The sequence below is a fragment of the Carcharhinus amblyrhynchos genome, chromosome 8, assembly GCF_965287045.1.
Source record: "Carcharhinus amblyrhynchos chromosome 8, sCarAmb.v2.hapA, whole genome shotgun sequence".
In the NCBI taxonomy this organism is placed as follows: Eukaryota; Metazoa; Chordata; class Chondrichthyes; order Carcharhiniformes; family Carcharhinidae; genus Carcharhinus; species Carcharhinus amblyrhynchos.
The window spans coordinates 13,252,963-13,277,823 of NC_137331.1; the positions used below are offsets into that span (position 1 = coordinate 13,252,963).

Sequence of the window (24,861 nt, forward strand, 5' to 3'; positions counted from 1 at the left end):
ACATTGTCTGTACCTTGAAGACTTGAATAGTTGTAAAGACACTTTCCAATTATTAATCATGTAAATTGAGTTTGTGTCTTTATATGCCCTATTTGTGATCAGAACTCCCATCCACCTGAAGAAGGAACAGCCAGTACTAAAAGCTAGTGGCATTTGCTACAAATAAACCTGTTGGACTTTAACTTGGTGTTGTGAGACTTCTTACTTGGAAAACTAACTCCAGAGTTTGGACTGTCATTCTCTCCATTCCATAACTAAAATTCAATAGATTTGAAAACTGATGAAAAAGATAATTTTTGATATTTTGGTTTGTTCCATAATCCCTTAAGTATGTCCCTTTTTTTTGCGATTTGACTGTAAAATGGTTTCTACTTGCTGGTGCACTGTTTGCGAATACATGTATACAAACATAGGAATTAGGAACTGAAGTGGTTATTTGGCCCTCAGCTATTCAATAAGATCATGGCTGATCTGATTGTAACATCAACCCCAACTCATGACCCTTAAGAGAAAAATTTTCTTTGCATCTTTCTCTTAAATTTGATCCCAAGTTCTAGATTCTTCCAAAGGAGGAAACACCTTCTGCAGCCTGCCCCTTACAATTTTAAAGATTTAAATTAAAACTTCTCTAACCTGATTGTTTGCTCATTGACTTCACTGTTCCTAGATATCAGAGATAGATGTCACCAGAATGAAATTGGCATTGTGATAGTGGACATTGATATCAGAAGTCCGTTAAATCTTTGTGAACTGTTTCCTTTGAGGTCAATGATGAGTGCGGTCTCTTCACAACAGGCCACAAAATTGGCCAGTTTGTTGCAGAATTGTCAAAGTTTGTAAAGGTTTTGGTTGATAGAGGAAGGCAAATTACTTATTTGTAGCACTATTGATTATTTCATATATTTGGAAATGTATGCATTTAAAATGGAATTTTGCTAAGTATTTTGCATGGCATATTTTTGTTCCTTCAGTTAGTCACTGCCTATCGGACTTTGCAGAGAGACAAGGAAAAAATGCAGGTAAATGAAGATTCCAGCCATGATAACTCATTATAGAACATCCTGTGATCATTCAGCAAACTGGTAACTATGGTAAATAGTTCTGAGTGTAAATGTGCTGCACAAGTTCTTTACTCTGGTTTCAATGATTGGGAGTTGGAATCAACAAGGAGTTAATTGCTCTTAGCATTGTTGAGATGATTAAAATAAGTACCTGTAATATGATTTGTCCATTTAAAAAAAATCCATCCATTAAAAAAAATTCATATGTGCCAAGTTACTGTTAATTTTGCCTCTGCTTACTATATCTCAGATTAAACTGACCAGCCTGTAGTTTTTGAGCATTTCCTCACACACTTGTTTGAGCAAGGCTGCAACATTGACAATTCTTTCGTCATCTGGCATCACCACCATTTCTAAAAAGCAATAGAAGATTGTGGCCTGTGTGTTTGCAATTTCTACCCTCAGTTTCTTCAGAGTCCTGAGATGCTGATCCAGTCCCAATGATCTGTCAATTTTGGTTGCTGCCAACCTTTCCAGTTTTTATTACTTTTATACCTATCCAGTGTTTGAACTACTTCTTATTTCGCAATTACTTTGGCAGCATCTTTTGCTCTCATAAAGACAGACGGAAGCCTTGTGGTATTATCGCTAGACGATTAATCCAAACTCAGCTAATGTTCTGGGGACCTCGGGTTCGAATTCCAGCATGGAAAAAAATCTGGAATTAAAAGTCTACTGATGACCATGAAACCATTGTTGATTGTCAGAAAAACCCATCTGGTTCACTAATTTCCTTTAGGAAAGGAAATCTGCTGCCCTTTCCTGGTCTGGGCTACATGTGACTCCAAAGCCACAGCAACGTGGCTGACTCTCTACTGCCCTCAGGCAACCAGGAATGGGCAGTAAATGCTGGCCAGCTAGCAGCACCCATGTCCCGTGAATGAATAAAAAGAGATGCAGAGTACTAATTTAACACTGCAATGGTCTCCTTAATCAATAATGCTACCCCTCCTGCTTTCTTTCCATCCCTATCTTTCTTGAACACTTGATATCTCATTGATCAGTACCCAATTTTGCCTATTTTTTTGAACTAGGTCTTGCCACAATCTGCCCCTGCAGATTGACAAGCTAATTTTTGGTAGTTGGTGCAAAGTAAATCAAATACAGACCTCCTTGCATTCCCCTTACTCTGATTCCATTGAACACTTGACTGTTTCTTATTCCAGTGTTATCTCTTCTCCCAATTGTTTGTGCATCTCTCCTCTCTAATGTTGCCTTCTGGTCCCCGTCGCCCTGACAAGTTAATATAAACCCTCCACTGCAAGGACAATGGTCCAGACTCTATTCAGGAACAACCTGTTTGACCTGTATGTAACTGGTCCCAGTATCCTAGGTATGTAAATCTTTCCTTCCTGTATAATCTTTTCAGCTCAATATTATGGTATGTTGTCCTTCTATTTCTGTACTCGAGAATGAGGAGTAATTCAGAGATTACTACCTTTGCAGTTCTACTCTGATTTCTTTGCTAGTTCTTGGAAATCTGCCAGCAGCTTCTCGTCCCTATGTTTTGATGCTGAAATGGACCACAACTGTTGGCTGTTCATTCTACCTGCACAAAGTGCTGTTCCTTCACCCTGGCACCAGAGGGGGAACGTGCCATCCTGGATTCAATTGTCTATTCCCTAAAGATAGAACCCTCTATCATGACTGCTTGCCCAGTCATCTTTCTGTCTCCATTATCACTGAGCCAACTGTAGTAATGTTGATTGATTCAGGTTCTGCTCCCCAGAGGAACCATCATTCTGATCAGTTTTCAAAAGTGAGCACCAATACGCAAGTGATATTCACTCAGTGAATTTCTCCACCTGCATATCATTTAGCGGTGTGGTGACCATATCCAGAAATTTGTTGTCCGTGTAGTTCCTGGCCTCGCAGATGCACTGCAATGATGCCAGCCACTGCTTAAGCTCCAAAATCCAGCTCCTCCAGCTGATGAGTTCCTGCAAATATGGCTGTCCAGGACATGACGTCCTCACATGTTACAGGATCTGCATTGCATGAGAACTCTACTGTGCCTCTGTTTATCAGTCCAATGTTTGAAGAAGTAAGCCAAAGACTTGTGCTAACACGTATAAAGAAGAATAATTCACCAGTCTGTACCCTTTGTTGTGTCGGCAATATTTTTTGATTTCTTTTTTTACCTTGCTGACGCTCACGCTTGATTCTGCGTTGATCCTTACCTCTGGACTCTCTCAGCAGCCAATCACCTATCTGATATCCTGTGACATTATTCCTTTCTTTCGTTGATTTTCCTTCCCAGTTCTCTCTCTCTCTGACTCTCCACTGCATTTCCATCTGTTGTTCCCCGGCACTTTTTTTGAGGGTGTCTCTTAGGCGTATATCAGCCATGATTTATTTGAATATGAGACACACCTGAGAGACTAAATGGCCAACTCTTGTCCCTGTGTTTCCAGGAGTATGATTGTTCTTTTTTTGTTAAATCCATAAGCCTTTGTTGGAGATCCTTATAGCATCCCATCCTTCCTCACAACTGAGATTGTTTCTTTAACCAGCATTTACTTTATGAAAATTCCTGTCTGTTATCTCATTTGCAAATCCTTGAATGTTGAGCTGAAATTCCTGCCCTTTTGTACGTTTGAGTCGTAGCTGTGATATCATACTTACAAATGTTTGTCTATATCCTTAGCTCACCTGCCTTATTCACTTGTGCATTGACATATCAATTACACCCTGCATTCACATGTCAATTACAAGGGGGCACAGGTTCAAGGTGAAAGGGCGAAAATTTAAGGGAGATGTGCAAGAGAAATCTTTCATGCAGAGAATGGTGGGTGCTTGGAATGTGCTGCCAGAGGAAGTGATGGAAGCGAGCACTTAGGAGACACATGGATGGTACATGAATAGGGAGGGAATGGAGGGATATGGACCAAGTAAGAGCAGAAGTTTTTTTAATTTAGCTAGAGCATCATGATCGGCACAGGTTTGGAGGGTCAAAAGGCCTGTTCCTGTCCTGTACTTTTCTTTGTGTTTTGTATGCACCACTAATCACTGAACAACTCATTCATGTCTGCTGTCTGTTGTCCATACTTGTGTACTAAATTTCTGTCTTTCATTTACAACATTGCTTCATTCCCCCCCGCCGTATCTCCATGTCTCCCATGATGTGCAACCCAGGTCCTAACTCCCCCAGGAATATAAAACCCTTCCTCTTGCACCATCTCTCCAGCCATGCATTCATCTGTATTAAAATCAAACTCCTGCAGTTGCTGGAAATCTGAAATTAAAAGTGAAAATGCTCAGAAGACTGAGCAACCCCTGCACCATTGTTAGAGAAAAACAGCCTTAAAGTTTCCAGTCTTTATGACTCTTCAGAGCTGGAGCGGCAGAAATGTGATGGATTATATGTTTGGAGAGGTGGATGGAGAAAGTGGAGTGGAAGAGAATATGGGAGCTCAGTCGAGGTTGATGAAGATGCCATGGACACAAAACAAAGGGAATGTTCATGGTAGTGTTAATAGAGTGAAAAGTCTGACAACACCAGGTTTTAGTCCAACCTATTTATTTGATAATATACTCACAAGCTTTCGGGGTTAGCCCCTTCGTCAGGAAAGCTTGTGAGTATATTATCAAATAAATAGGTTGGACTAAAACCTGGTGTTGTCAGACTTTTCACTGTGTTTACGCCAGTCCAACGCCGGCATACCCACATCATCAGTGTTAACAGAATCATAGATGTTTGTGTTAAAGACTAAAGAAAGCGCATAGCAAAAAAGGTGAGGTAGCAGAATGTGTTCATGAAGGAACAAGAATCAGCACTCAAAGTAAAATAGGTATCAGTGGCCCTGTGGGGGCAGGGATTGGAAAAAAGCCTCCAGCAAAGTGGAAGAGCGGAGTTCATGGTCTGAAGTTCGGTTAACTTAATGTTATGTCAAAAAGACTAGGTGCCAAATCAGAATTCCAATTTCTCCAATTTGCATTGGGCTTCACTGGAACATTGCAGCAGGCCAAAGATAGAAATGTGGCCATGGGAGCAAGATGGTAAGTTGAAATGACAAGTGACTGGAAGGTGGAAGTAATGTTTGGAGACTGAACAAAGATATTATGCGAAGTGTTTACCCATGTTGTGGGAAGGGAATACAGTGTTGGTGCGTGATGCTGTAGTGGATCATGGTGTCATGGAGGGAACGTTCCTCACAGAATACTGACAGGAGAGGTGAGAGCAAGATATATTTGGTGGCATGTTGGAGTTTGTGAAAGTGGCAGAGGCTTAGTGGAGTGACAAGTGAGGACAAGGGGTAAGTTATCATGCTTTTAAAAGAGATGGGGAAGAATGAAGGCAGAGGAGATGGGACACGGTTGAGGGCTGTGTAAACCACAGTGGAGGGGAAACCTTGGTTCAGGAAAAAGGAAGACAGTCACCTATTCTGTCATTCTAATTCTGTACTTGTGAGTGCGTGGTGCAGGGACTGTAATCCAGAGATTACTACCTTTGAGGTCCAATTTTTTTATTTTTTCTGAGCTCCCTAATATCTGGCTGCAGGACCTTGTTCGTCTCCCACTGGCACCAGCAATGGACCATGACCTTTGGCCGGTCCCCTCTCACCTCAAAATACTCTGCAGTCGCTCAGCAACAACTTTGACCCTGTCACCAGAGGGACAACTTACCTTCCCAGAGTTGCTTCTGCAGCTACACAACATGGCGGTGTTTTTCCTTAAATTGATTCCCCTTTAAATTGATTGCTTTTCTGATGATCTCCCACCTCTCCTCTGTACAGCTGAGGCCTTCATGGCGCCATGGAATTGGCTCTAGCTGCACAATTTAGGGAACCTCCTGCTTTCATCACAGCATTCAGAACTGAATAATGGAAAAACGACCTATTTTTGATAAGACGATCTTTGGTCAGCAGCTTACGTTTTAATATTACATGCACTGATTGGAATTTTCAAGTATTGCTTGTGTTGAAAAATACAGAGGTAGCTCTCGCAAGCAATGCACGCGACTCTGTTTTGTTCAACGGCGAGAAATCTTGACTTAGTGAGATTATTGATTCCAATATGCCATCATATCAATCAGTCTTCCTCTGTGCCATCATGTAAAATAATTCAAGTTATTGAGCATAGTTTTCAGAATATTTGCATCTGTTTAATTTCTGCTTTGGTAAGCCTATTCTGAATAAGTCATGTGTGACATTACTGACTTAAGCTTGGTTAATTTGTTTGTTATAACACAGATTTAGTTTTATGAGAGACCTGCTTTTAAAATATCAATGATAAGAATGATATAAATTTTGTGTACAACATATTTTGTATATCACAGTTAACCTCTGGGAAGTAATGAAATGTTTAAAGGCATAAATTCATTATTTGTCTGTAGGAATATTAAAAAGGTAGTGAAAAATGTAGCTTACTTCAGCACTGAGGAATGTAAAATGGAGATTAGCTAATTCATGAGCTTGTTTGGATGTGCAATCCTATACATGGATTTTAAAGTAATTTCTACCTTTGGTTTCAGGTAGTTTTGAGTCAGGGTCAAGATAAAGCCCTGCGCAGGATTGGAGAATTACGTGAGGTAAGACCCTACACATTGAGTTTAACTGTATGTTAAACAACATGAAATTAAAGGGTAATGGAATCCTCCAAAACTTCTGAAGTCATCTTCCTTCTGAATTTTTTGTCTTTTAGGATGTATTTCATTTGTAATAGCTGAGACTTACTTGGAAACATTTAGAAGTTGTTTTGTGCGATAGATACGTGTTGCTGCAAAGTGCCAGGAGTATTTATAATGGCATCTGCTGCTGGTTGTAAATCTTTAGTAAAATACTAGTTCAAATCCTTGTTGAAATAGCAAATATGTGAAAACAATGCTTGGTATGTTTGATCTATAGAAAAGATGAGTAAGGAAATTAGATTTTCACAATAATCTAGAAGTAAATTACTTGTATGATATTTTCTTTGTTTTGATGAGATTTGAAGCAATGTGTGGTATAATTTCAGTGGAGCAAAATTCTGCCCCACATCCACAAAGCCTTTTTGAAACCTTCCAGCATACACATGTTAAGCTCAGTCTTCCATCCTCTGTCCTTTCTTCTTCACATTCTCGTCCTTTTAACACATATTTTCTCCTTTTCCCCTACCAATTAGCATTGGCTTCAGCCTCTGTAACTGTCCAGTCCACCACCTTATATTTTCAAAAGCTTGTGCCAGATCCATCTCTCTGATCACTCCATCAGATCTTTTCCTTCAACGCTTGGAGTTCATTCCCTTATCCAATTTTTTTCTTCGTCTTTGGAATGAGAATTAAACTCAGTCCTTGCCTCAGGCAGATGTTAAAAACAAAACACCCATATGGGTGGCACAGTGGTTAGCACTGCTGCCACTAAGCACCAGGGACCCAGGTTTGATTCCATCCTTGGGTGACTATGTGGCATTTGCATGTTTTCCCCATGTCTGCATGGGTTTCCTCTGGATGCTCTGGTTTCCTCCATAGTCCAAAGATGTGCAGGCTAGGTGGATTGGCCATGTTAAATTGCCCCTGGTGTTCCAAGGTGTGTAGGTTAGAGGCTTAACGGGATAAATATGTGGGATCTGTGGATAGGGCCTGACTAAGATGTGTGCGAAAGTCTGGGAGAACCTGTGTCGACTTGATGGACCTAATGACCTTGTTTGGCACTGTAGGGATTCTAATCTATGTCACTATTCAAGAGAGAGTGTAGGAGAATTTTCCTGCCAATATTTATTCCTCAATGACATCATTGAAACAGATTACCTAATCATGTATGTTGGTGCTATTTGTGGCTGTAGCTGTGCTAAAATGACAGCCCCAAGTTATACTGGTGACTCAATCGGCTGTGATACCTTGGAATAACCTGAATTGTCCTTGCATTGCCTCTTGTCCTTGCATTGCCTCTTGTCCTTGCATTGCCTCTTGTCCTTGCATTGCCTCTTGTCCTTGCATTGCCTCTTGTCCTTGCATTGCCTCTTGTCCTTGCATTGCCTCTTGTCCTTGCATTGCCTCTTGTCCTTGCATTGCCTTGGGGCTTTCATCTATTAAAATAAATATTAGAGATGCCGTATCAGTACACCTTAGGGCAAAGGGGTTGACAGCTGTTCAATACCTCTCCCAAGGGTCCATTCTTTTGATAATCCAGCGCAGCTGATGCCAATCTAATTTTTTACATACACAAATCATTTCTAGCAGATTGAGAGATTTGGAGTTGGAGCACTGGCAAACCTTTTGTTTTCACCCCGCCCCTATTCCTGTTCCATGCATATATCCAAATATGATCAATCATCAGAGATTAATCTTGGGACCTGGGTGCTTGTCACAGCATTATACTGACCAACTCTTAAAGTAGCAAGGCACTCCAAAATCCGTTCACTGAAGGTTGTTTTCAGCTGAGAGTTTTCAATATTGTATACCATTCAAAGCTCAGAGAATGGTGATAAGAGCTCCTAGACTGAACCAGTGCTGCTTTGAAACTTGCTGCGAGAAGATTGTCAGATGTGGATCTCACTGTTCCTTACCCTAAGTGAGGATTTAATTTGTTTTCAGTTTTGCTTTGACTGATGAGATCACCATGTGATGGAATATGAGGGGTAAAACTGAGATCTCTTTCTTTGTGACAAAGATCAAGGGGATATATTTGATATTTAGTACAGTTATTTTTTTTGGATGAATTAAAAATTAAATGAAGTAAATACATGGAGTATTTGTTGGCTGTGTTATGTAAAAGTGAGGAGGGAGATTGTTAATTTAATCTTGGTATGCAATATTTAGGTCTCTTTATAGTATTGAATGCCTTGCAATCAAGAGTGAGTACAAGCTCGGCAAGTTCAGTGATGAATTTTTACAAGTTTAGCGATGGAATGAGGGGGGTTGCCATCAAGGCCAGCATTTATTGCCCATCTCTAATTGTCTTTGAGTAGGTGATAATGAGCTACCTAACCACTGCAATCCATGTGGTGTGGGTGCACCTGGAATGCAGTACTTTCCCAGGATTTTGACCTAGTGACAGCAAAGGAATGGCGATATGTTTCCAGTCAGGATGGTGAGTGGCTTGGAGGGAAACTTCTCGGGGGTGGTGTTCCAGGTTTTGATTGCCCTTGTCTTTCTGAATGGTGGAAGTGGTCATGGAGTTGAAAGATGCTGCCTGAGGACTCTTGGTGAGTCTCTGCAATGCATCTTATAGATGGTGCACACTGCTGCCAATGTGCGTTGATGGCTGAGTATGTGAATGTTTGTGAATGGGATGCCATCAAGTGGGTTGCTTTGTCCTGGATAGTGTCAAGTTTCTTGAGTGTTCTTGGAATTGGAGAAGGCAGCTGACGGAATATGGAACAACAGCAAATCGAACTGCTAAGTGCCATAAATTACTGGATATGGGAAATAAATGGATAAGTTGCTCCAGTTTTATGTTCTGAGTGTAACAGAAATTTGCAAGGATTTTACTAAATTGATTTGTCAGTTTCTCAAGTACCAATCAACAAAACATGCTGAGCTCCATGGCCAAAGAGTTAAGCATAAGTCTCAGAAGGTCATGTTCAAATTTATGGTGCATTGCTGTGATGCACTGGCTGAACTCAATGTGGTCTGAACTCCATCTCACTGCTTGCCATCCAAAACCCTTGACTCTCATTAATCTGTCGAACCCATTCTTGAATCTGTGCACAGGCATTATTTAGGCATAGGAAATGGTTCAGAACTTCTTATTTCTCTTGTTATTTGGGACAGAATGGATCAGCTTTTGGGTAAAATTCGAGCTGACCAGGTAGTTCTGGTTTAAAATTGTATAAATTAAGTCCTGTCTCAAGAACCAAATTGAACATTTTGGGGTGATAATGAATGTAGTAACGAAGGGAATGTCACATTCCCTTAGCTACTACGTATTTATGTGGTCTTTCAGTTGGCATTCAATAAAGCTGCACGTAGGAGACACTTAACTAAGCTGAGAATGCACTGGAATGAAGAAAGCTATGAAAATATATAGGGAATTGTTTAGGAGTTAGGAGAGTAAGGATAGTAAGTATGCATTCCAGTTGTCAAAATGAGATGAATCAGATCTGGCAGGGATAGCTTTTTAAACAAAAAAAGAAAATGCTGGAAAAACTCAGGTCTGGTAGTATCTATGGGGAAAGAAATAAAAGTGAACGTTTTGAGTCCGTATTACTCATCTTCAGCTCCAGTAAATTTCTGTATCTTCTCAACAGTCTTTTAAAGTCTTGATGGAGCATCTGCTATCATATTTTCTTCTCGCAAAATACAAAATTTTAAAAAATTAAATAGCTGCAACAATAGACTCCAACAAAATAGTCTAGTTGCAGTCTTGAAACTTTTCCAGGAACCTTAATGGATTATGATCTGTATACGTGACTGTAGGAACAGAAGGCGCATTTTGGGCTGGTGCAGGAACTTCTTTTTATGCACAGAACAATCAATATTGGAATAGACTTCAGGGATTTAGAAAGTGAGGGAATTAAATAACAGTTGCTTGATATGATTGTGTCAGTGGTGATAAAACCATTCTGGGTGGATGAACCCTGATGGATTGCCTGACTTATGTTTGTTTCATCTCTGCACAGCCTTTGCTAAGTTACTGACCTGTGACTGACCTCAATAGGCCAGTCACCTTTTCCAAGTCTTGGAAACAAATGTGGTTGTTCAGGTGTACCCTGAAATGGTTTCATCTCTTTTTGTCTTTCACTGCTATCTTCAGTTTAATTGCAAGGTAAAGGGGTTTGAACATTTGATTCTGTGATTGTTTGCAAGATGAGTTTGCGCTTTAACAACATAGTTTGTTAGTATCACCTGTGCTCTGCTTTCCATCTTCTTTATAACCCATTCTGAGAGTTGGAAAAGCAATGAAGTACTTAAATGTCAAAAAAGCCAATTCCATGTCTTCATGAAGTTTCCTTGTTAACTTCTTAGGAGCTGCAAATGGATCAACAAGCCAAGAAACATATTCAAGATGAGTTTGAAGCAGCCCTGGAGGAAAAAGACCAACTTATTGGTGTTCTACAGACACAGGTAGAATTATGCAGCATTGATGTGTTTTGGCTAACTAACAAATGGCATCTAAGTTGGTTAAAGCGTTCTTGTGGAAGAATCCCTACGGGGGTGGGGAGGGGAAATGAGGATGGGGGGTACCCATTGGGGGATCTGACAGGGATGGGGGACAGGAAAGGGAGAGGGGGGACACATGGGGGATGGGAGAGGGAGAGGGGACACACATGGAGGACAGGAAAGGGAGAGGGGGACACACACGGAGGACAGGAGGGGGAGAGGGGACACACACGGAGGACAGGAGGGGGAGAGGGGACACACACGGAGGACAGGAGGGGGAGAGGGGACACACACGGAGGACAGGAGGGGGAGAGGGGACACACACGGAGGACAGGAGGGGGAGAGGGGACACACACGGAGGACAGGAGGGGGAGAGGGGACACACACGGAGGACAGGAGGGGGAGAGGGGACACACACGGAGGACAGGAGGGGGAGAGGGGACACACACGGAGGACAGGAGGGGGAGAGGGGACACACACGGAGGACAGGAGGGGGAGAGGGGACACACACGGAGGACAGGAGGGGGAGAGGGGACACACACGGAGGACAGGAGGGGGAGAGGGGACACACACGGAGGACAGGAGGGGGAGAGGGGACACACACGGAGGACAGGAGGGGGAGAGGGGACACACACGGAGGACAGGAGGGGGAGAGGGGACACACACGGAGGACAGGAGGGGGAGAGGGGACACACACGGAGGACAGGAGGGGGAGAGGGGACACACACGGAGGACAGGAGGGGGAGAGGGGACACACACGGAGGACAGGAGGGGGAGAGGGGACACACACGGAGGACAGGAGGGGGAGAGGGGACACACACGGAGGACAGGAGGGGGAGAGGGGACACACACGGAGGACAGGAGGGGGAGAGGGGACACACACGGAGGACAGGAGGGGGAGAGGGGACACACACGGAGGACAGGAGGGGGAGAGGGGACACACACGGAGGACAGGAGGGGGAGAGGGGACACACACGGAGGACAGGAGGGGGAGAGGGGACACACACGGAGGACAGGAGGGGGAGAGGGGACACACACGGGGAGGAGGGGAGGGAGGGGGACACACACGGGGAGGAGGGGAGGGAGGGGGACACACACGGAGGACAGGAGGGGAGGGAGGGGGAGACACACACGGGGAGGAGGGGAGGGAGAGGGGGACACACACGGGGAGGAGGGGAGGGAGAGGGGGACACACACGGGGAGGAGGGGAGGGAGAGGGGGACACACACGGGGAGGAGGGGAGGGAGAGGGGGACACACACGGGGAGGAGGGGAGGGAGAGGGGGACACACACGGGGAGGAGGGGAGGGAGAGGGGGACACACACGGGGAGGAGGGGAGGGAGAGGGGGACACACACGGGGAGGAGGGGAGGGAGAGGGGGACACACACGGGGAGGAGGGGAGGGAGAGGGGGACACACACGGGGAGGAGGGGAGGGAGAGGGGGACACACACGGGGAGGAGGGGAGGGAGAGGGGGACACACACGGGGAGGAGGGGAGGGAGAGGGGGACACACACGGGGAGGAGGGGAGGGAGAGGGGGACACACACGGGGAGGAGGGGAGGGAGAGGGGGACACACACGGGGAGGAGGGGAGGGAGAGGGGGACACACACGGGGAGGAGGGGAGGGAGAGGGGGACACACACGGGGAGGAGGGGAGGGAGAGGGGGACACACACGGGGAGGAGGGGAGGGAGAGGGGGAGGGGAGAGGGAGGGGAGAGGGGTAGAGGGGGGGGAGGGGTGGAGGGGAGAGGAGGGGGAGGGGGGAGGGAGGGGGAGGGGGGAGGGGTGGAGGGGAGAGGAGGGGGAGGGGGAGGGAGGGGAGAGGGGTGGAGTGGAGTTAGAGAGAGGAGGGGGGAGGGGAGACAGGAGGGGAGAGGGGTTATGGGGATGGGAGTGCAAGGGGAGAGGGGTTATGGGGATGGGAGGGTGAGGTAGTGCGAGGTGGGGGATGGGAGGGAGGGGCGATGGTGGGGTAACGGGAGTGGATGGGGGGGCAGGCTTCGGGGTACTGGAGAGGGGGCAGGAGGGGGTTGTGATGGGAGTCCGTGGAAGACTTCAGTGGACGGGAGAGGGAGCTGGGCAACATGGTTGGGGGGGAACAGTGGGGAATGGGACAGGGAGCGGGAGAGGGAGACAATGGGGGACAGGGGAGGGAGCACGATGGGAGGAGGAGATGGGAGAAGGAGGGGGAGGGTGTGAGAGAGGGGGCAGATGGACGAGGGGGGGGGGGGCGGTGGGGGGGGTGGTGCGGAGGGGATGCCGACACTAGAGCGGAGGCCAGGGGCAGGATGGGTCTGTGCCGGTGTTCGGGGTAGGGTGGGCCAGGAATCGGGAGGTGGGGTGGGGTGACTCAGCAGGGCTGGTGATCAAGGAGGCGGGGCTGTTGTCTGTATTTCCGGGGGGCAGGCGACTACCGGGTGGTAGAACTGGGGCATTGCGGGGCCCTAAGTCACTGAGGGGTCAGCAATGGTATGGGGTGGGGCTGGTATCTGCACTTGGGGTGTGGATAGGCAGGCATTCAGGGTGATGGCGCACATATTGGCTTGCAGGGAGGGGCAGGGCCAGTGATCGGTTGAACAGGTTGGGGCCTGTGGCTTGATGGGGATGACTACAACAAGCGATTGAGAGTGTACGGAGTGGCTGGGGCAAAGGACACGGGTTGACAATTGGGAGAGGCGGTGTTGGTCCAGCAATCCGTGTGGGTGGGCATGGATGGGCCAGCAAGTGGGGAGATGGGGAAATAGGCAGCACCAGCGTTTGGGTAGGTACGGAGGGGGCAGCAGGGCAGTTTGGTGATCTGGGGACTCAAAGAGCAGGCATTTGGGTGGGTACCAATGCCAGGGCTGGAAGGAGGGGCAGGCAGGGTGGGCTCGGAGATCAACTGTAGGATGAGTGAGGCTGATGATCTGGGAATAACTGGTATCTATGAACGGGTTGCAGGGCAGTGACTGTGTTCGGATGATTGGGGCGGTTACCAGCAATTGGTGGGGTTTGAGGCCTGCAATTGGTGGTGTGGGTGGGGAGGAGACGGGGAGGGCAGGCGGATGGGGCCAGTGATGGCCGGGGGAGAGCGAGGACATGCCAGGAAGGCATTGGGGCCAGGCTGGTGAGCGGGTGGAGTTGTTGGGGAAACAGGCAGGGACAGTCAGGTGAGTTGGCGATCTGGGGACGGGGCCACTATCTACAGTAGGGAAGGTGGGCCAGTTACTGGCGAGTGGGGTTGGGGGGGAGGGCGGGGGGTGGCGCAGGGCCGGCAGTCAGGGGTGGGGCAGGCGGGCTGGCACCTGTGATCATGGAGATGGTGCAAGGCAGGGCCGTTGTTCAGGATACCTGTGATTAGTGGGGTCGGGTGGGATGAGGTGGGACCATGATTGGAGCAGCCAGGGCAGACAATGGGTGAGGCATGGCAGGTCCTGTGATGCCCACAATCTGGTGTCAGTTTTCCTCCTGTCCTATTGGACACTTCAATTTTTTGGGGAAAATTGTGCCCTCTTATTTTTAAATGGTGAGAAACTATTAACCATTAGTTTTCAGAAGGATTTGGGTGTCTTGTACAAGAATCGCAAAGTTACATGCAGATATAACAAACTGTGAGGAACGCACAAAGTAAACGAGAAGCGGATACTTCATCTTGTGGGGCATTCTAGGACGAGAGGTCTTAGGATAAGAGGTAGCAAATTTAAAACAGAGTTGAGGAGAAATTGCTTCTCAAAGGGTTGTGAATCTGGAATTCAGTCCACCAAAGTGCGCTGGATGCTGGGACAGTGAATAAATTTAAGGAGGAGTTAGACAGATATTTTATTGGCAATGGTTTGAAGGATTATAGGAAGAAGGCAGGAAAATGGGGTTGCTTCTTATGAACTTGTGAACATAATAGTACCGTGATCATTATTGTGGGATATTTTAATCCAAGTGTAATGAAGTCTTGCTGTATTTGTGCAGGACTTTGATGAGACCACACTGGAGTACTGTGTATGGATCTGAAATGTTAGCTCTGTTTCTCTCTGCACAGATGCCCCCAAATCTGTTGAGTATTTTCAACATTTTGATGTTTCAATATTTCTCCAGTATTTTGCTTTTCTATTGAATGGCCAAGTCATTTGAAGGAGACCAATGGCCTACTTCTATTTCTGTTTGTGTTACCATACTCGCCAGAAATGTTCTTCATTCTGTTAACATTGGGAATTTTACATCTTCAGGTATCATTACTAAAACACAGGATGGGACTCGGAGGGACAAATGCAGATTTACAGGAATCTACAACCCAAGCGTCCATGACGGAAACGACAGAAGCAGCTCAACTGAGTTCCAACAATGAAGAAAATAATACCGACAGTCCTGATGGATTAGGAGGTGATGCCTTTCACACAATCTGGAAGTTAAATTAACAAAATTTACAGTTACAGATGTGCTGACACTCTGAGGGGAGGGGGTTTTCCCTCAATGTTATGGGGCTGGAATTCATTGTAAAAACAGTGAAACTTAGGGCATGGTTTGTTATCTGTGCTTAAATCAGACAGCAACATCAGATGGGAGCAAATAGCCACTTGAAGAAGAGAAAGGGTTAATGAATTTAATGAATTTTGTACCTAGCATATATCACAAACATAGTCCTTCCTCGTGGCTAATCTCAAACTTATAGTGCTCCTGGCATCAAAAAAATTATTTATTCATCTTTTCCTTACTTCTTCGTGTCTTTCATTCTTTAACTTTCATTTCCATAAAGACAGATAGTTAAATGTGAATGTTATTTTACAGACATGGCAAACCATACCTGTTTGTACTAGCTAAACATAGTTAAACAACTGCAGATGGTAGAGTGTGATAACGGACTCCTGCTGGGAAGCTGCTTATTTCACAACTTATTTCAATAAAGAAGCTGCTGAAGCCGCCAGAAAAGCTGTGACTGTGCCATGACTGAAGCTGCCAGACGAACTGCGGGTCCTGGCTGAAGCTGGGGGCTGCGTCTTGACTGGAGATGGAAGCGTTGCGAGTCCTGACTGATACCAGAATTTACGTCATGACTGGTGCTAGGAACCATGATGTATAAATACCACACGTATTTGTGTTCAGTGAGAAACTGCTATTAAGTGCCAGATTGCTCCCGAAAGCTTTTGTAATAAAACTACTGTACTTTGACTCACCAATCTCAGAGGTGTCCTTTTGCCTACAAAATTAAATGTAAAAATCCAGAATTTGCTTTCTGTAATGTTGCTTAAATCAGCATCCTACTGTCCAGCTTCCAATCAAATGTATTGAGGTGGAAGATATTCCTGTACTGTAGATGGGGACGAAACTTACCTGGAAAGTTTAGGCTCATCCATCACGTAAGTACTCTTTGAACTGTGTGACAAGCCTCAAATACTGCCTACCAATCACTCTGGTACTCAAATATGGAATCTTAGTGCTTCAGCTTTTAGCTTTTGTTGGAGATTTTAATAGATTGTAATTTGTTTCACTTTTCCTTTTCTTGTTTCTCTTGCAATCCAGTCTTTCCCCTTTATCTGATTTGACATTGAATTCTCTATTTAACAGGTTCAGACTCTGCATTGTTCATTAACACTGTTCAATCTGGTTAAAAAGATGCACATTTGCTTGCTGTGTTCATGTAGAGCCCAAATTCTCTGTAGAGGCTCCATGCCATTTTGGTCTTCCTCTTGTGGCAACTTGCAATTTGTAAAAGCTCCTGGAACTCCAACAGATGACAAATCATCTGACACATATTGGATACCATTTGTTTGTTGGCTACAGTGAATTCTGGCGCATTGTATATGTTAAGCCACTGTGTATTTTTCATTGTTTTCCAAAGCACTTGGAATTTACTTTTAATACTAACAGGTGAATTCCAGCATTCATAATTTTGACAAAGGAGTCATCTGGACTTGCAACATCAGCTTTTTTTCTCCTTACAGATGCTGCCAGACCTGCTGAGATTTTCCAGAGTTTTCTGTTTTGGTTTCAGATTGCAGGATCCGCAGTAATTTGCTTTCATTCATAATTTTGCTTTGTACAGTTGTATGGTCTCAGTTTTTGTTATTCTAATTATTTATATGTTGATTAAAAACTATAGTAGAATAGATCTGTCTTGATTATGATACAAGTACAAAAGCCTGAAGTCCTGTTGATAATTTAATTCCTTGTTCGTGATTAAACAATTTTTATGCTGTGCGTCAAGAAATTATTTTGAATTACAAAAAAAAATTCCTCAATTGGATTAAATTAGAAATGAAATGAGAAACTTTAACCTTTAAGAGTCCCACCACGCGAGAAATCCTTAGCTACTTGGGCTGATTGACTTGATAGATTTGTAGCTTGCACTCTGAAATTGTTAACAGTCAAAATTTTCGATCGTTGTTCTGTTAGTGATCAGAGTTTAAAGTGGGTGCTTGAAGTGAATTGAGAAAAGTGTTGAAGATTCATTTTTCACTAATACGCTAAAATTATTTTTAATTCATATGCTTTCTGAGTTTGTACAAAGCTGGCTTTAAAGTTTTGCAATTAATATTTCAAGTTTTTTATTAATGGTCAGATAATTTGAGAACCAAATTTTTAGCTTTGCCACACATTGAAATGAGATTTAGTCAAGTATGCTGAGTGACAATTTGACATTTCAAGTTTATGTTACATTAGTAATTGATTTTACAATATCAGTAAACAATTCTAGTAGTTTTAGTGTCTGTGTTAACACTGGAAAAATATTGTGGCATAATTTTCAGACTTCTTTTATAGTTCTGTTACTAACAAATGAATTACCATTGTGTCATACAGAGGGAGCTGGAGATGCTACTTCCTTAGCCGTTCTTCAGAAACGCGTGAAGAGGCAAGAAAATCTGTTACAGCGCTGCAAGGAGATGATTCACACCCACAAAGAACGCTGCACTCAGATGACCAGTGAAAAGGAAGCCCTACAAGAACAACTGGATGAGCGTTACCAGGAGCTGGAAAAAATAAAGGTGAATTTAAAAATGAGTGGATACTTTGCTTTGGGTTCCCTTTATACTAACAGGGTGACGCAGACTGAAATTCAGATACAGCTGAATATTTGGCTCAGAACCAAATTTGCTTTGTTTTCTGAAAAAAAAACTTCTGTTAAACTTGTGGTCCTTGTACAACCCAAATTGTTGGGAAATCAGATCACATCAGATTATAATAACATATTGACCAACACAAACACGTTTATAATTGTCTAACTTACTTTCATGTTTGCTTCCTCTCTTCAAATGGACTGACTGGTGCTCCAGTAAACTTCAAGTGGGTTGCTGCTCAGCACCTTGCCCAGACCTGCAACCTTTTTGTCATCCAAAGTTGATTGTTTCTTTTTTTCTAAAAAAAAGAGATTATTCTGCAGATTGCACGTTTACAATATTACCTGTCTTAATGGCAGAGACGGAGTCCCTTTGGCCCACTAAGTCGATGCTGCCTCTCTGAAGAGCAATCCAGTCGAACCAATTCCCTGATCTATCCTTGTAGCCCTGTGGATTTATTTTTGTCAAATGCGCATCCAATTTTCTTTGAAATTATCCATTGTTTCCATTTCTACTATCTTCATTAGCAGCTGCGTTCCAGATCATTGCCCATCATTATGCAAGAAAAATAATTCTTCCTCACATTCCTGCTGCTCTCTTTCCTTGTATCTTTGTCCCTAGTCCTTGAACCATTAACTTAGAATGAACTTAGAATCCCTACAGTACAGAAAGAGGCCACTTGGCCCATCGAGTCTGCACTGACCACAATCCCAGGCCCTACTCCCATATCCCTACATATTTACCACAAATCCCTCTAACCTATACATCTCAGGACACTAAGGGCAATTTTAGTCACGTATTCAACCAAATAATTTCTTGAACACTTCCCATTGTTGATTTGTATTTTTATCCATTTAATAATTCTGTCCAGTCTCCTGTTAATTTCTGCTTAATTACTTCCAAGTCTTTCTTACCGAAAATTAAATAATTGTTTGTGACTTTCCCTTCTCCCTCTCCTGAATATCAAGATTATTTATCTGTGCAACAAGTTGCCAATTTTCTCATATATACAACGATGGAACTTTTAAATAGAAACCAAGTGAATTGACAGAAAGAGCTAAAATAGGAGTGTGAGGCTAATTTTGAGATTGACATTGTCATAAGCTTGTGATCATGCTGTGTGTTGTACCAATTTTTGGATAATGGTATAGGAGGATTTTTGAGTCATGGCTCAGTTGGTTGCTCTTTGCATCTGAATCATAAGACTCTGGCTTCAGATCACACTCCAGGCCTTGGACACAGTTTTGACTGACTTTGCAGTGCAGTTCTGAAGGAATGCTGCATTGTCGGATATTTGGATCAGATGTTAAATCAAGACCCCACCAGACCCCTCAGGTGGCTGTGAAACATATTGCAGGGCAATATTTTGAAAAAGCCCAAGGGAGATAAACCCGGTATGTAAATGCCTGTTACTATGTTGTAAGCATTGTCCAATATAATCAGGATATCTGATAAAAAAATGTCTTTTCACATTGTTTACTTTCTTCAGGATCTGCACACTGCTGAAAAGACTAAACTAATCACTCAACTCCGCGATGCAAAGAATTTAATTGAACAATTGGAACAAGATAAGGTGAGCAGTACTTTAGTCAGGTGAGTGGGATAATGTCTCGTTAACAACTGTTGGCAGTAGCTTAGTTGCTGCAGAGGTGACCCAGGCTCTAATTCAGCCACACAGTGGGTTTTGCTCTGAAATAATTGATGTATTTCTGTGAAGTGCATTGATCTTTGTTAGTGCAAGTTATTATACTTTCATTGGTGGTTACGGATGACTTTGTCAAATACAAATAAGGAATATAAAATTACATAAAAATAATTTTTTTTAGTGAATTTCAAAATCAAATTTCTTATTATGATATCCTATAGCTGGAAATCTGAAAACCAAAACCAAAGGCTGGTAATGCTTAACAGCTCGAGCAGCATTTGTGGAAAAACAGAAGTCAGTCTACTTTTCGTACCTTACGACACTCCCACTAGATGAGGATTCTCCATTACCCTCTGACCTGGTGTTTCAGATGACATTCAAAATATGTTAAATTTAAGTTTTAGTGCCAGTCGCATCGGCTAAAGATTCATGCCTCCTTAAATGAAAAGTAATTGTTGTGGTTTTGTAATATTATTAAGTATAGCCAGGGTTTTAATTTAGTAGATAGTTTTAATAACTTTGCTCGCTCATCCAACAAAGAATGTCTCACCACACAGGTCTTAATTACATTAGAACATAGGAGTAGAAGCAGACCACTTGGTCCTTCAAGCCTTCCCTGCCATTCAGTAAGATCGTGGTTGATCTGGTTATGCTCTCAATTCCACTTTTCACTTGATCTACTTGACCCACCTCATTTTCAAGACTCAGGTTCAGTGTTGCCTCTTTCTTTATTGGCCCAATTTAGATATCTGCTTGCTTTTTATGTATTTATAAAATATCTTTGGATATTACTTCATTTTACTTGCAAATAATGTTTTCATGCTATGTCTTTTCTTTGCTAATTTTCATTTTTAATTTTGCACCACCTTTTATTCTTATCTGGGCTTAATGCAGCACTGAGTTTTCGATATCTGATGTAATTTTGCTTTTTTTCTTGTACTGTGTGTGTTCTTTGACATCAAGGAATAGTCTGAATTTGTATCCTGCAAAGATCTGTGTTGGTTTCAATTGGTTACTTTATTCATTAAAACTATGTTCATTAATGCCTTTAACAATAAAACAAGAGTTAAAGTACAAAGAGAGTTTACTAAAAGTGGGGTTGTATTCCCTGGAAATTAGAAGGATAGGAATGATTTGATCACAGTTTTTGAGATAAGAGGAACTGATGGGATAGAGAAAGAGAGACCATGATTTGGGATTAGCTCCAGTCGGAGCATGGGTGACGCCTACTGATATCACTTCATAGCCTCTTTGAACTCCCCTGAGACTTCTCTATTCTCGTTCTACTTGTCCAAAATCTGATATCAAGTTTATTTGTTAGTCACAAGTAGGCTGAACACTAATGAAGCTACTGTGAAAATCCACTAGTCACCACACTTAAACGCCCCTTCAGGTACACTGAGGGACAACTTACTCTGACCAGTTCACCTAATCAATACATCTTTTGGGCTATGGGAGGAAACCTGGAGCACCTGGAGGAAATCTACGCAGACTTGGGGAGAGCGTGCAGACTCCGCAAAGACAGTGACCCAAGCTGGGTCCCTGGCGCTGTGAGGCAGCAGTGCTAACCGGTGTGTTGCCATAGATGGGCTGCAATTTGTTCCCACAAAATACTTGGGGGGAGAGAGGGAATAAAATTGCCAATTTTACCCATTCAACAAGGTCAAGCTCTTTGTCCCTGATCCATTCCCTTCCCTGGTCACTGACTCAGCCTGAACCATTTCAGCATCCTATTGGACCCTATCCTCAGTATCTGACCTCCATACCTTCTCAATCACTTTGGTTCCTCACTTCCATTTTTGTAACATTGCGCTTCTCTATCCTTAACCTTGGACAATTTGCTGTCAGCACACTCAGCTTGTTACCTGCAGGCTCAACTATTAATAGTGCTTTTTGGGCAGCAGGGTAGCACAGTGGTTAGCACTGCTGCTTCACAGTTCCCAGGTCCTGGGTTCAATTCCCGGCCCGGGTCACTGTCTGTGTGGAGTTTGCACATTCTCCTCGTGTCTGCGTGGGTTTCCTCTGGGTACTCCGGTTTCCTCCCACAGTCCAAAAATGTGCGGGTTAGGTTGATTGGCCGTGCGAAAATTGTCCCTTAGTGTCCTGGGATGTATAGGTTAGAGGGATTAGTGGGTAAACGTGTAGGGATATGGGAATAGGGCCTGAGTGGGATTGTAGTTGGTGCAGACTCAATGGGCTGAAGGGTCTGTTTCTGCACTGTAGGGTTCTATGTTCTAACTGGTCTTCCATCACTGCCCTTCACCCTTGGCAAACGTAAAACTCTACTCTTATCTTTTCTGACATTATGTCCTTCACTTCTAATTTAACCTTTCAGGTAGCAAAATAAATGCTATTGGATTTTGATAGAATCTGAAATAATATGACATTAAAATTGTACTTTCTTAAAAATAATGAGATATTGTATTGTCATCGAGAAACTTGATATTCCACAAATTTAAAATTAGTTTTCCAAGGCCAATGAGCATGTTTAGCAATAATTGTGAAATTAGAGCACCATTAAAAGTTGTAACTCACCAACAAGGGCTAACTTTTTCACGAGTTCTTGGTGATTTTGACTGCGTATAATGGGAATTTTCTTGGCTGTTTTTGAATTGCTATTGATTATGAAGGGAGTCTGAGTTTTTAAAGTGTTATTATTAAAGAGTGAAATATTATTCAATGAGATACCAATGGGATGAAAATTCTTCCAACCTGATTTCTCCATTCCCTTAATTTGAAATAAACTTTCAAAAGAAAGCAGTAGCTTCTAGGGATAAAATGAAAACTTATGTCGTAGGAGACAGTTCTGAGATCTCATGAACTGTTTGGTGTGAACAAGATGGGAGACAAAGTAGTTGAAGCAATAGAGGTTTGTGAGCTGTATAAACATCAACACACGTCAGTTTGACTGGTCTGTTTGTGTGCTGTTTACTTTTTGTAAGGAAAAATAAAGCATTGATATATTACAGGGTATGGTGATCGCAGAGACAAAACGGCAAATGCATGAAACATTGGAAATTAAAGAAGAGGAGATCTCTCAACTTCGTGCAAGAATTCAGCAGTTCAGTGGACAACGTGAAGAACTGCTTGAACAGAAAGAGAGGTCTGACAAAGCTGGTAAGCAATTCCTGCTGTGAATAATTTTTACATGTTTTCTTTGTTTCTTTTCAAAAGAAATTCCTTAAGTGGCTATCTAAGCTCAGTCAAATTCAATAAAAAATTAGTGAGTACATCCAGATTTAATTGTAGAAGAAAAAACAGTGAGTCTGGTTCAGCCAGATATTTTATCAACAAATTAACAAGACATAATTCAGACATTATCTAGTAATTGAGCATTTGTGAAATCTGTCTGAGCTTAGATTGTTACCTTATTTCTACCAACTTCTCTTAGTTTATGCTTGTGCACCAGTTTTTATTGCCCGTCTTAACTTTGAAAGATACACTAATGTTCAATAGTAGGTCAAAGGAACATTTTTACCATGTGTTGTTTCTTCATACAGCTTTGGAAAGTCTGCTAGCACAGGCATTTCAGTATTAATACGATCAAAACTTTGCGTACTTGCAGGTGCTGTTTGTTCACTAGCTTTGCTTTGACGCTGCTCATCACTTTGGCATTTTTCTGATGGTTGCAATTTGTTAGTGATAACTACACAGGATGTAGACTGAATGTTTAAGTTGATTAATTTTAGAACGATTCAAGCTTCATGAGAAGCTTTTAACTTTTTACATGTCAAAGTAGTGATAGATAAATAGTCATTTGCTTTATACCATTATAATCCTTCCTTGGTTCAAACATTGATTTTGTTCAAATGAGATAATAAACCAGAGTTTTATTAGTTAGCATTATTGCTGTGGATTAGGTGAGAATTTGATGCTATGTGTACTTATTTGATGACCTAATTTGTCCAGTTTGGCCATATATTTAATGGGAGGATAATTTACAATCAGCTCATTGAAGCTGTTCGACAATAAGTGATGAGACCCACCGAACTTATAAAGTAACAAAGTTACTAAAGTAACAACAGTAAGTTTTTGCCCATCTATTATTTCTTTGTACATTTATTATAAATGGTATAAAATTAAACCTGTTGGCTTCATTTTGATTTTGTATGACTTCAATTTAATTTTCCATGCCAATGACACAACATCTTTCATTTTGTTCATAGAATAATGGTAAGCATTCCAGTTAGAGTAATTAATTGGAAAGTAACTTGCAGTGTTCGCATTTGTGCAGTTAAATGCAGAAATCAGAAACTTGCTATCTAATTTGCCTTGATCTTTCAGAACCTTCATTGCACTGCTGTCTCACTAAGTGATTTAGCATTGAAGCACATGACAAACATGAAGTTAGGCCTTATCCATTCAAGAGTCAGTGAATTTTTAATGACATGCTTAGCCTTAATTATTGCCAAATGAACTCTCTAGAACTAAAAATTTGCTTTTGCTTTTACAAATCTCATTCTTTCACGTTGAAATTATTGTTTGAAATTCATAAGGGAAATAAATGATTTTTCTGAACTTTTTTCTCTGTCTCATACATTTTGCTTAATCCAATCCTTCCCTTTCCTGATTCAGTCTTTTGGGCATGAATTTACATTATATTAAATATTCTAACTTAAAATTCATAGTTCTGACTTAGAGGTTTCAATTTCATTGATTGAAGAGGCGATGCCATTGCTTGCTTTGTTCACATGCATCCAGGTTTCAAACATGGAATATGGTAAACTGTTGCACAAACTGAGATGTTGATGTGGAGTGGTAATGTTACTGGATTGGTAACCCCAAGCTAATGTTCTGAGTTGAGATTAACTAATAAATTTTGAATTAAAGCCACAAAATTATTAGATTATCATAAAACCATATGCTTCACCTATATCCTTTAGGGAAAGACATCTGTGTCTTTACAGGTCAGTCCTAAATGTGACTCTAGATCCACAGCAATGTGATTGGCTTTTAAGTGCCCTCCGAAATGGCCTAGCAAGCTCCTCAGTTTTAGAAAGCCAATGTAGAAAAATTGAAAAGAAATAAAGCAGTTCAACTACCCAGCATTGAACTAGTAACGGGAATTGGCAAAGGCCAGTCAACCTTGAAAGTTCCTCCTTTCTG

General features: G+C 42.6%; 1 protein-coding gene across 4 annotated transcripts in view; it reads left to right on the plus strand.

The window, feature by feature from the left end:
• golga4 (golgin A4) overlaps nt 1-24,861 on the plus strand; it is a 155,499-nt gene that overhangs the window by 36,816 nt on the left and 93,822 nt on the right. For 3 of the 4 annotated variants that reach the window (XM_080193697.1, XM_080193699.1, XM_080193700.1), the window contains 7 exons: nt 972-1,019; nt 6,535-6,591; nt 10,948-11,046; nt 15,285-15,438; nt 17,854-18,038; nt 19,600-19,683; nt 22,725-22,872. In XM_080193697.1, the coding sequence (XP_080049823.1) occupies nt 972-1,019; nt 6,535-6,591; nt 10,948-11,046; nt 15,285-15,438; nt 17,854-18,038; nt 19,600-19,683; nt 22,725-22,872 (775 nt within the window). Of the gene's footprint in view, nt 1-971; nt 1,020-6,534; nt 6,592-10,947; nt 11,047-15,284; nt 15,439-17,853; nt 18,039-19,599; nt 19,684-22,724; nt 22,873-24,861 lie in introns of those variants that run through there. The other variant, XM_080193701.1, reaches the window with a different exon arrangement.